Source organism: Nerophis ophidion, linkage group LG02 (assembly GCF_033978795.1).
Source record: "Nerophis ophidion isolate RoL-2023_Sa linkage group LG02, RoL_Noph_v1.0, whole genome shotgun sequence".
NCBI lineage: Eukaryota > Metazoa > Chordata > Actinopteri > Syngnathiformes > Syngnathidae > Nerophis > Nerophis ophidion.
The window spans coordinates 32,432,554-32,445,478 of NC_084612.1; the positions used below are offsets into that span (position 1 = coordinate 32,432,554).

The 12,925-nt window shown below is 39.4% G+C and overlaps 1 protein-coding gene across 4 annotated transcripts in view; it reads left to right on the forward strand.

Moving 5' to 3' along the window:
- tcf12 (transcription factor 12) overlaps positions 1–12,925 on the forward strand; it is a 182,944-nt gene that overhangs the window by 77,613 nt on the left and 92,406 nt on the right. For all 4 annotated transcript variants that reach the window (XM_061881865.1, XM_061881874.1, XM_061881881.1 and 1 more), the window contains one exon: positions 10,876–10,937. In XM_061881865.1, the coding sequence (XP_061737849.1) occupies positions 10,876–10,937 (62 nt within the window). The remainder of the gene's footprint in view (positions 1–10,875; positions 10,938–12,925) is intronic.

A 12,925-nucleotide genomic window follows, 5' to 3' on the forward strand; every position in this document is an offset into this window, starting at 1 on the left:
CTAAAATTTTGCCTCCTACAAATAACAGGAGTTAAAAACATTCTGTAGGTGAATGCCATTTGTGTCATTTGTTCACAACTGCATGGAATACTTAAGTGATGGATTCTGATTATTTTGGACTGGTAGTAGTTGATCTACAGCGATCGTTCTGCAACACAATACATCAATGATAATGAGGAGAAATTATGACTACTGTTGGCTTTGACAGTAGGATTGCTTGTTTGCATCAAAGCAGTTGTTTTTCTCTCTATAATAGGGCAAAACCATCCTTGCCCCGGCAAACCCTCCTGGTTTTGGAGTACAAATATTTGGGGTATTGGCACCAGCCGCTAGACTAGATTTGACAAATCTAACACTAGAGCTGACCAATCTAAGTCTATGAGCATGAACGGATGAAGCCTACTCAGAGGAGAGACTAAACATCTTCAAAGACAAACCAAACAGTCCAGTTTTGATCGATTGAATGCCCTTGGATTACAATGACCTGAAGAATAGAATGTTCATAGACAAGCAGCAGTAATTGGTCTCTCTAACTCAACCACATCAGACTAATCAACCGGGGAAACGCATAAAATTTCCTGAATACATTATTGATCTCAAGATAATTCATAACTATAACTGAATCGGATTAAATCTACAGAATATAATTGGATGCTAAAATGTCTGTTACCAACTTTATTGCCATATTCATAAAACTGAGATCTTGAACAGAGTATTTGTTCAGTAGCAGGACAACGAATTATGCCTGTAGTGAGAGTACCAGTTATCTAACATGGATATGTGATGTGTCAAACTAGTCAAGTTATTCTTCCCGAGTTTTTTATGTTATCTTCCCCTGAATGTATACCTTAAGCGCCTTCCAGAGTACAGAGGCTGACATCCTGGTAGTCATGTTCAAGAGCACAAGTTTCCTAAAATCTTTCTAAATTCTATGACTAGGTGGGTCTCTGTGATTTCCATCCATCCATTTTTTACGCTTGTCTTTTTATGCAATTGTAAAATCTAGGATTTAAATTGCAGTTAAGACAACTTTATTAATCCCAATGAGTAATTTGTCTGCATCTTCGCAGTGTAGATAGTTAGGTTCACAAACGCCACAAAAACCTAAAGATGCTTAAAATGAGTGAGCCATAAAACTTAAGAGAAAAATAAGCACCATGATCTACTAAGCTACCTTTCACGCCTATCGTGGTTGATTTTTACTGTATGACAGACTTGGACCAGCAGAAATGCCCACAAAAATGATTGTCTAGAAATAATAGCTAGTGCTGTGTTTTGGTGAATTTTATAGGTAAGAATTTTTTTTCACCATTATTAAACTATGAAGTAATTCCATTCAATAACATTTCTTCATCCTGCACTGTATTTTTTTGTTATCATGGTCTTGGATTTCCTTAGAGCAAAGGCAATCGACTCTTTTGCTGGATGGAAAAAAGGCTCTTGGAATGTATCTCATAGGCACTGAAGCATGCTCTCTAATTGCTTGTTTTTGTGGTGAGGGTTTTTGAAATGATCCCTGGAGACTCTTAGGTCACTACCTCCTGTGTTATCAAAATATCTGTGGCTCAGTACAATGGAGAACTGTAGCACAGGGATCGATAAGCACACTGAAAGACTGGCCGCTTTTGATTTTTCATCATCTTTTGTTTAATTGGTCGCTGCACTAAGTGTTTGGTCGCTCTGAAACTGCATGTTTCACAAATTGTGTTAATTCAAAATGACAATAAAGCTAATTTGATACTTAGAACACAACTGTGCATTGACTCTGTGAGGACTTGTGTGTTTGTGTATAGTGCCGTCATTTTCATACAATTTAATCAAGTCAATTGTTGGAGATGGCATGAAACGTGACAATAATGTGATGTGGATTTGCTTTGCCTCTGGCTCAAACGCTACACAACACAAGCCACTTCTGATAAAAGGCACATGACAGCAGCCTGCAGTAGGGAAGAAATGGCATAAGTCTCAAAGCTTGAGGAAAATCTTCTGAGGTCTGTAAAAACAATAGTTGTGCAGCAACATAAAGTGCTATATTTAGCTTTTGGACCAGGCACAGATTCATCACTCAGACGACACCGTCCCTGTTACTGCAACAGCACGCTGTGGGAGACAAATAATGTTCCTGGTACTGTGCAATTATTAAGGCTATTTATTTCTGCAAAGTATTGCATCGGTGTCATTTATCTTCTTACATAATCTTAACTCCTAAGCCACAGTAAGATTACAATAAATATTAGTGTGGTAAAAGCATTGTAAATGATTGCATGATCATTAAAGGGGCTGTTTGCAACTTGCTCACAGTTACATGTTTCAAAGAAAAAATTTGGACATCACCAGCTGGCTTATGTTGTTTCCATTAGTCATTCAACAAAACACTTTTGTTTTAAAACTTTCTATATTTTTTAGAATTACGAAGTTTATGTAATAAAAATTCTTACGGGCCTGAAAAAAATAATTGGGTGTTTACGTTTTACACATACAAAAGCAGTTTAAGAAAAGCAACAAACAATTTGCAGTCATGTTATTGTTATGATACAATATACATTCAATGACAGCTAAGTGAATAATATTTATATAGCGCTTTTTCTCTAGTGACTCAAAGCGCTTTACATAGTGAAACCCAATATCTAATTTTTACATATAAACCAGTGTGGGTGGCACTGGGAGCAGGTGGGTAAAGTGTCTTGCCCAAAGACACAACGGCAGTGGCTAGGATGGCGGAAGCGGGGATCGAACCTGCAACCCTCAAGTTGCTGGCACGGCCGCTCTACCAACCGAGCTATACCGCCCCTAACTAACGCTAGCTATCCGAATTGGTATAATTAGCTAACAACGCTCAAAACTAATGTGCGTGCATGTGTTATGCATGTAAACAGTTACATCATTACATCCTATAAAAGGTAAGAAAGCAAGATGTAACGCTTACAATACATTGGAAACTTAGCACCCTCTAGGCACCTGTGTAAATGTTGCCAACAGCCCCTTTTATTAATAGGAGTGTTAAGTAGAGTTGCGCAATATAGACAATATAAATAATATACATTGGGCTGACGATAGAGCTTTTATTACTATCATTATATAATTTGTGACAAAGGATGTTGATGACAGATTCTAGCTGTTTCCCTTAAATTTGACAGTGAAATGCGAACAAACGCGTCCTGAAAGCAATGTAGCATCTTTGCTAGCGGCTAACGTCCCTCCAGAGTGCAAAGCTGCTTCTAAGTCAGTAATCCTTACCTCCATGGCGGCAAATAAATTACAGTTTTTACAATTATAATCCCTGTAGGACGAGGACTAGCTAAATATGCTTCACTCTACACCGTAGGAGTATATGCTAACCGCTGACAGCAAGCTAGAGCTCGGGTTTGTTTGTTATGTCACACACACACACACACACACACACACACACACACACACACACACACACACACACACACACACACACACACACACACACACACATACACACACACACACACTCAGAAAAAACAAACACATACAATGCAAAAAACTTGTGCCAGAAAGGTTGAGAAGACCCTATAAGGTCTTGCACAGCCACCTCCCCCAAAATGTCAAAAATTTCACAGCAGCAAGAAATAGACAAGTCAAATGCATCACATATCCATCCATCCATTTTTCTACTGCTTGTCCCTTTCGGGGTCGCTGGAGCCTATTTCAGCTGCATTCGGGCGGAAGGCGGTGTAGACCCTGGACAAGTCGCAATTTCATCACAGGGCCAACATAGATAGACAGACAACATTCACAGTCACATTCACACACTCGGGCAAATTTAGTGTTGCCAATCAACCTATCCCCAGGCATTACATATCATATACAGAAAACATCCTCATCGTACTTAATTTCAGACCTACATAGCTTTCAATAGTCCATTTATCCATTTTCTCCCGCTTATTCCCTTTGGGGTCGCGGGGGGCGCTGGTGCCTATCTCAGCTACATACGGGTGGAAGGCGGGGTACACCCTGGACAAGTCGCCACCTCATCACAGGGCCAACACAGATAGACAGACAACATTCACAGTCACATTCACACACTCGGGCAAATTTAGTGTTGCCAATCAACGTATCCCCAGGCATTACGTACAGTATCTTATACAGAAAACATCCTCATCGTACTTAATTTCAGACCTACATAGCTTTCAATAGTTTTTTTTAAATTATAAAATGTAGTATAGAGTAAAGAGCTGGTGGCGTTTTGTTCCAAAGAGAGAGTCGTCTGTATTTACGTGTACAGTTCTCATTTGACGTTCTACAAAATGGGGAGTCCTACAATGAACAATGGATTTAGACTCAACTCGCTCAACAAAGCAACAAGCATCACAGTATACTGCCTTTAGGATTCTGGCATTGAAACAGGAGTTTAGAACATTCAGAAAGGGAGGTTCTTCCATCAAATATCCCAATGACACTGAATACGATAAACTGTAAAAAATGGGTGAATGATTGATTAATTTATTAGTTAGATGATTAACGTGATTAGGGAATGTCCATCCCTAATAGTTAAGACCTTTCAATTAACAATTGTTGGGTTTGTAATTAACATTCACATTTTAATATACATTTTTCCCTAAACATCCCTTAAAATTCCCTTTGGTTGTTTGTGTCTTTTAGTCACAGGCCAGAAGGGGAGATGAATTCAATGTCGTAAGTCAAATCCATATATATTGGAGGAAAGGAGAGAAAAGATCCTAGATAAGATAAAAAGGTCAGGGCTTTAATTAAGTAAGAGCTCTGTTAATGTGTGACCTCTGTATTTGGCATTGCGAATTAATACGCTAAGCCCACTGCGACTTGGTTGAGTTCCATCCTTCTCTTCTTGCAGCTTATTTGTCATGTGTGGGTGGAAGAGTGCTCTAGCTTATACTGGTACTCTTTGTCTGTGATTGTTATCCTCATAAAACATGTGCATGATCTCGTGCACTACTTGTTCCGTATAAATGCAATTTTAAACTGAACTCACGATAGTACAATTACTCTACATCTCTCAGTCAAATTTGAAATCACAATGTGTGAGCTTTGTTGGATTTAGCAAATCTTGTCCTAAGTCCAAAAATCTATTTGTCTCGCTTGTGTAGATACACAAGTGATTACTTTTTGACCGTCCAGCTCCATTGTGTGATTGATTCAAACTGAGCACACTGAATTCATACAAGTTTAAAACACTGAAACTGCATATAAAATGACTCACACTCTCTACATTTCATGATATTACATCCATTTCCTCTCTCTATAATATTAAAATAAAGATCTAACATACCTGCAAATGAATGTGTTGTTTGACCACTCAGGGAGTGAGGAGATTTGATCCAAACTAGATAGTTAGGAGAGTTTGACTGGATGAAGATTCTTCTGTCACGTCTCCTCTTAATATGTGATTGTCTTAGTTGCTGGCGGTCTACTCCAGATATCCTCACAGCTGAAAAATTATTATGACCACACACGTCCTTGGCCACTCTCACACTTGGAATTATTCAGGCGATATATGATTTTCACCATCTCTTTATTGGGAAGTTAATGAGGTTGTGGTGAAAGTTATTTCAGCATCTTTGTCTGTGTCAGTGTCGCGTATAAAGAGAATATGGCCAACTAAACTAGAGGCACAATCTTTGCTACCAATGACGTGTGCGGCTGTGTTCGGAAGCGTGCAATTGCAGTCGTTCTGACGTTAGTTTTCCTGACAAAATTTAACAAAATGATAAGTCTAAATATCTTTCTAAACACACTCCAGCTAAAAAACTTACAATAAAACAGGTTCTTATTGTCATTGTATACTTTTGCAGCCGTATTTGATGCACTTTGCTGCTACATTCTTGCAGTGTTGCGTGACCAACAGGCACTATAACACGCATTCGACAGCGAAAAATAACTTTAAAAATAATACACATATAACACAATAACTTATCACCCTCATTTTGTCAAAATCTTCATTAGCTTTGGACCAACAATCACAAACAAACTATGGCTTTTGTGTGAAGTATTTAAACTGTGGTGGCTGCCACCAATGTATTGTTTGTAGTCACTGTGCAATTCGTGTGCTTTTAGACACATTTTATGGATCCACTATTATTACACCAACAATGTGGTTTACTCTTTCAATGTATACTCTGTCTATTTGTATTTGTGTTTGACTTTCTTTTCTGCTGTTACTGAATAGCATTATCTTAGTGTTACTAAGATTCAAGGATTGTTTTTTTCAAACCATCTCTTTAAGTTGTATGTTTCGTCTGTTATTATTTGTATTAGCTTCTGTGTGTTCTCTCTTGAACAAAAAGCAGACGATGTGTCGTGTGTTTACCTCGCAAAAGACTCTGTAGTGTAAAGCTATTCAACTACTGTACATCATGAAGAGGGTCACAGTTTCAAGAGCCCAAGGACTTAAGAGCCAGGCATTGAAATTTGGATGTTTCATCAGAAAGGGTCTCTGCAGGTTATAGTCCTTTGAGACTGTGTTTACTTAATTACAAAGTAAACACATTAGCTTTCACTCTGCACTCATTTCCAGCATTTGCAGCTAGACAGATAGTTAACAGCATAAACAAACAGAAGCTCCAAAAGTTTTGTTGAGGATTGATGTTCCTTCTTTTGAATAATTTTATTTCCTTGGTTGTATTTCTTTACACTTTGTCCTTCATTTAGGTTTGTAAGACTAAACCTTTAAACATAAAATAATCATTACAAAAGTATAACGCCCATTGTGTAATATACATAAATTATGTCCATTGTGCATTTTACATAAATAATGTAGAAGGTTTAGTGTTATTACATTCAAACAATAAACTACAGATGTTAACACATATAGAAATTAAACAACAATGTGTCTCAACATAATTAAACCTAAAGTGCCTTCTACTGGTCAAATTTAGCGCTACATGTATTAAACAAGCTTTAAACACCAGTGTTACTCTAAAACAAAAAACAACACGACCATGAATACAAAATACATCACAAAGTCAGCTACGTCAATACAAAACAAAATAAAATATTTTCATGCACAATATCAACTTACAAAGATTTGACAAAGTTTTGTGATGAAACTTACACATGTTGATCTCTACCGTTGTTGCCGCTTGTGTCAGTCGCTTAAAAGGTCCAACAGGAGTCAATGACTTGAGTCAATGAATGTTCTTGGGGCAGAACATTCATTTTTTGCTATCCAGTCACTGTTAGAAGTCCGATTTTTGCTAATTATTTGACTTTTTTTTACATGGTTGATGGTGCCATTTTTCGTTTGAATGAGTTGTCTTTTTCTACTCAACCCACCGTTGCTTCATTGTGACACATATACCTCGCTGTTTCCCCCTGTGGGGTGGCGGGACTCCCGCATACATGAGCATACCCTAGTTTGAATGGTTTTCAAGCCTATTTGAGTGATGTTTGGATGGCCAAATGAAAAGCTTTGGTAGGCTAGATGTGGCCCGCGGGCCCCCACGTAAATAGGCCTGCTGTAGTGTGTGGCTCTGAAGTGTTGACCGTGAACCTTCCATTTCTGTACTTGTTTTCTTTCTGAGTTGCGGGGAAAGCGATTTTGAAGCTTTCCTCATTTGTCGCAAGTGGAGCAGCCCCACATCCAAAAACTAATGAGGAAGCACAGCAAACATGTAGCATCAACTCAAAGTTAGTATCAATCATGTGTAGTCACATGAGTGCCTTTTGACCAGTCATTGAGGAGGTTTCCTGAAACGGGTTTGGCCATACACCTCTTTTACACCATTTTGGTCTGTGTCACATTCATGTATAGAGTATGGCCATCTAAACATCAGGTGCCATGATTGCTACAGAGGATGCAAGCAATGGCTGTCGTTTTGACATTAGTTTTTCTGATTAATTAAACCAAAATAATACGTCTATATACAGTTCTATGCATGCTCCAGCTCGTAATCTTACAGTAAATAATACATGCTTTTATTTTGTGAAAGTATAATTTTGTGGCCATATTTGACCTACTCTGCTGTTACATTCCTGCACGGACTCTTAACACGCACCCGACGGCGCAATAAACGTAAAAAAAAAAAAACCCACACAAAACGACTAAATAAATAACTTATTAACCTACTTTGCAAAAATCTTCATTAGCTTTGGACCACTAATCACTGAGAAATTGGGACTTTTGTGTTTGACTGTGGTGGCTGCCTCGAATGCATTTGTAATCACTATATGTGACGCCCATTATGTATTATTCTAACTGATCTTTGTTTTTAGTAACACGCTAAGTGAATAAGAGTACTTTTGTAGTTATTTCCCCATATTTCTGCAAAATAACTCAGATACGGTAACACTGGCGAGCAGTAGAGAATATGGAGTGATTTTTACCATGCCATACCATACTTTAAACTGTTTTTAACTTTTAACTTTTTAACAGCTTTTTATTTAACAAATTGTTCTTAGGGTAATTTGTATTTGCTTTTTCAATGTGTATTTTTTTCTTCTTTTTAAATGTTAATTTTTAGTTTGTCCTTTGCCTCTATTTCTTTGTGGTATACAGCCCTTTGTTCTTCAACTCTGGTTGTTTTAAAGGGCTTTATAAATAAAGTTGGTATGGTATGGTATTTTTGGTTCAGAACATCCATCCATCCATTTTCTACCGCTTGTCCCTTTTTTCGTCATTGACATATTTCTTTCAACTTGAGGTTTTATGTTTTCAAAGAGATTTCCAGTTCATCGTCTCATCTGTTATTACACCCAAAATTTGTTTTTTTTTACTCATTCAATGTCCGCCTAGTTGTATTTGTGTTTTAATTTTTCTTCTGCTGTTACAAAATTGCATTATTTTTACATTAGTTTTACTGTGAGTCAAAGATAGTCTGTTTTTGTCAAACCATCTTTAAATGTCATTCTTTAAATTCTTCTGTTATTATTTGTATTAGCTTTTGTGTGTTCTGTCCTGAACAAAACGCAGTCATTGTGTCGTGTGTTTTCCTTGCACAGACACTGTCCTTAGTGGCTCTCCAGTGTTAATGGTGAACCTTCACTTCCCATGCTTATTGTGAGGATTCCACAATTCTCGCGGGTGGAGTAGCCCCATGCTGAGCTACAGGGCATTTTTACACATCGATAAACTAACGAGGACTTGCTGCAAACACGTAGCATTTGCTGAAAGTTAGCATCAGTCATGACACATTGTAGTCATGTGAGCGCCTTTTGACTAACCATTGAGGAGATTGCTTGAAACCGAGTTGGCCATCTCTATACAGGATTCTGGTTTGTCTTCTTACAGCGTCGCTTGTGGTGAAGCATTATATTACATCATTTTCACCCAGTGACGCATTGATCCGATCCTGTTTGGATTCGTTTTTCAACAACGCAAAAAACTAAATATAAACTTTCCCGTATAGACAGGGCCTTACAATGCACCTCAGACTGTAGGTCGTCATTTGGCATATTCCAAAATGACTCCAAACCGTCGAATGAGAATCTTTTTAGGCACGAGTGTAAACACCTTTATAACATCAAAGCATTTCTCTAAGGTATAAATATTTGTGCAACGTTGTATACGCTGTATTTCTCCGGTTTAACTCAAAAAATCGCTGTTATTGCTAATTGAATACATTTGGGGAGAATTCTCCTCGTCAAGGCCACATCAGTGGGTGTTATATAAAACTCCTGTGTGCCCTGGCGGGACTTGAAATTGCAGCACTGAGCATCAGACACGGTGTGTTTTAACAGAACACATGCTGCCATTGAATATTTTACCTTGAACTTGACCACATTCTAAGCTCTCAGGACATTTGCGGAATGATTGTCGACCCAGCTCAAGAATCAGACATTAGGTAGGAGAAAATAATTAAATACAAGTTGAATGAAAGAAGATATTTTATCATCCTGCAGTGACAGTCCAAGGTGGTGGTATCCAACAATTTAATCCTTTTTCCTCTTTCCAATGTGATGGCTCAGAAATGTATCAGACTACGGTATTGTAACAAGAGAAGCGGCTTTGCGAGATAAGGTTCTTCAATGATATACTCAGTTCTCATAGGGTGCACAAATGTATCTAGTCTGCAAACTGCAACTTTCGCCTATAGAAATGCTACAGTGACACACAACCATCCTCTGCTCACCTGTGCTTGTGAAAGGAAGTGTGGAAGAACATCCTGGCACTGCAGGTTTTAGTTCACTAAAAATATTTACCTGTTCCCTCAACTCAACAGATTTTAACAGCAAAAATTTGCGCTATTAGTGGACGTCTGGCCAATTAAATGTACGATGCATCCATCCATCCATTTCTACCGCTTGTCCCTCTCGGGGTCACGGCGGGTGCTGAAGCCTATCTCAGCTGCATTCGGTCAGTCTAAGTTATTTATCTTTCTTACATATTTCTTGGTGTGTTGTGTTTTTTTCAGCAACTGAAACAGCTGAGTTTATATAGGATTTTGTGTGATTAATGTGCTAGTGTGTGTTTTATTTTTTCCCGGTGACACATTCGCTGTGATGTGCAGGTTGGACGTCGCACTGATGGAATGATTAAGTAGTAATCAGTTAGTTGACGTCCACTAATAGCGCAAAATTGGCTGTCAGTTAGTTGTTACTTATTAAATGTCATATAGAAGTTAAATGAAAACCGCGTCAAAATGTTGTTGCGCAAGGACCTAGTAATTTTTTTCTTATTCTAGTGCAAACCATTTAATTCCATTGGTTCATCCATTAGTAATAGTCATGACTATTTCTTAATTTCAAGCCCTGTTAAGTTTAATTACATATTTTTCTCATTTTCCCCAATGGTTTGTGGACAGAGTGCAGTGCACTTACCTCATTCTTAAAGAATCGATGGGTGCACCAGATTTTGCATTCAGCTAATTTCCAACTGTAGTCCTAATTATTGGTTGTGTTTTACAAATGGTAACAAGCAACCTTCTTTTCCAGGAAAATCAGAGAGGGCTTCATTTCATGGTTTTGGGAGGGATCCTGGAGCGTCAGGGTGCCAGGTGAGTTTTATATCACATAATGATTTCAAGCATGTTATATTTAAATATTCTGATTATTTGTGTATACTGTACCTGCAGAGTATATGAACTATAGAGTACAACAGCACACAGTACATATACACTACCGTACCAGTAGGGCTGCGAATCTTTGGGTGTCCCACGTTTCAATTCAATATCGATTCTTGGGGTCACGATTCCATTCTAAATAAATGTTTTCGATTCAACTCGGTTCTCGATTCAAAAAATGTTATTTTTCAATTTTAAAACGATTTTCTATTTATTCAATACATTGGATGTCAGCAGGATCTACCACAGTCTGCTGACATGCAAGCAGAGTAGTATAATTTCATAAAAAGCTTTTATAATTGTAAGGGACAATGTTTTATCAACTGATTGCAATGATGTAAAAATGTAACAAATCTAAATCCAAGACAACAACATTTTGTCTGATTTATTCATCCATCCATCCATCCATTTATCCATCCATCCATCTTCTTCCGCTTGTCCGAGGTCAGGTCGCGGGGTCAGCAGCCTAAGCAGGGAAGCCCAAACTTTCCTCTCCCCATCCATTTCGTCCAGCTCTTCCCGGGGGATCCCGAGGCGTTCCCAGGCCAGCCGGGAGACATAGTCTTCCCAACGTCTCCTGGATCTTCCCCGTGTCCTCCTACCGGTTGGACGTGCCCTAAACACCTCCCTCGGGAGGCGTTCGGGTGGCATCCTGACCAGATGCCCGAACCACCTCATCTGGCTTCTCTCGATGTAGAGGAACAGCGGCTTCTCACCCTATCTATAAGGGAGAGCCCCGCCACCCGGCGGAGAAAACTCATTTCTGCCGCTTGTACCCGTGATCTTGTCTTTTCCGTCATAACCCAGAGCTCATGACCGTAGATGAGGATGGGAACGTAGATCGACCGAAAAATTGAGAGTTTTGCCTTTCGGCTCAGCTCCTTCTTCACCACAAGAGATTGATACAGCGTCCGCATTACTAACCGGATCACCTATCTGCCTGTCGATCTCACGATCCGCTCTTCCCTCACTCGTGAACAAGACTCCTAGGTACTTGAACTCCTTCACTTGGGGTAGGGTCTCCACCCTTTTCCGGGCGAGAACCATGGACTCGGACTTGGAGGTGCTGATTCTCATCCCAGTCGCTTTACACTCGGCTGCGAACCGATCCAGTGAGCGCTGAAGATCTTGGTCAGATGAAGCCATATAATCTGCAAAAGACCTAATGCTGCATCCACCAAACCGGATCTCCTCAACGCCTTGACTGCACCCAGAAATTCTGTCCATAAAAGTTATGAACAGAGTCGGTGACAAAGGGCTGCCTTGGCGGAGTCCAACCCTCACTTGAAACGTGTCTGACTTACTGCTGGCAATGTGGACCAAGCTCTGACACTGATCGGACAGGGAACAGACAGCCACAATCAGACAATACTCCATACACTCTGAGCACTCCCCACAGGACTTCCCGAGGGACACAGTCAAATGCCTTCTCCAAGTCCACAAAGCACAAAGCTGCTTGGGCAAACTCCCATGCACCCACAAGGACCCTGCCGAGAGTATAAAGCTGGTCCACAGTTCCACGACCAGGACGAAAACCACACTGTTCTGCCTGAATCCGATGTTTGACTCTCCGGCGTAGCTTCCTCTCCAGTACACCTGAATAAACCTTACTGGGAAGGCTGAGGAATGCGATCCCACAATAGTTGGAACTGATTGGTGCCTATTTTATTCATGCTTGCACAAATTTTAACTAGCACAAAACGTTTCAACATCTGACTGAATTTGACACTCAGTTACCACACACTCAGTTACCAGAACAATAAAATACAGTAATACAACTCAAAGCTTTCAAAGCTCAGTTTGAATCAATCACACAATGGAGCTGGACGATCAAAAGCGTTTGCTTTCAAAGTCCGCGGAGGAGGTTGTATTTCTTCTTCAGGCTGCTCGATTTATTTTTCTTCTACCTGCATTTTAGCGGC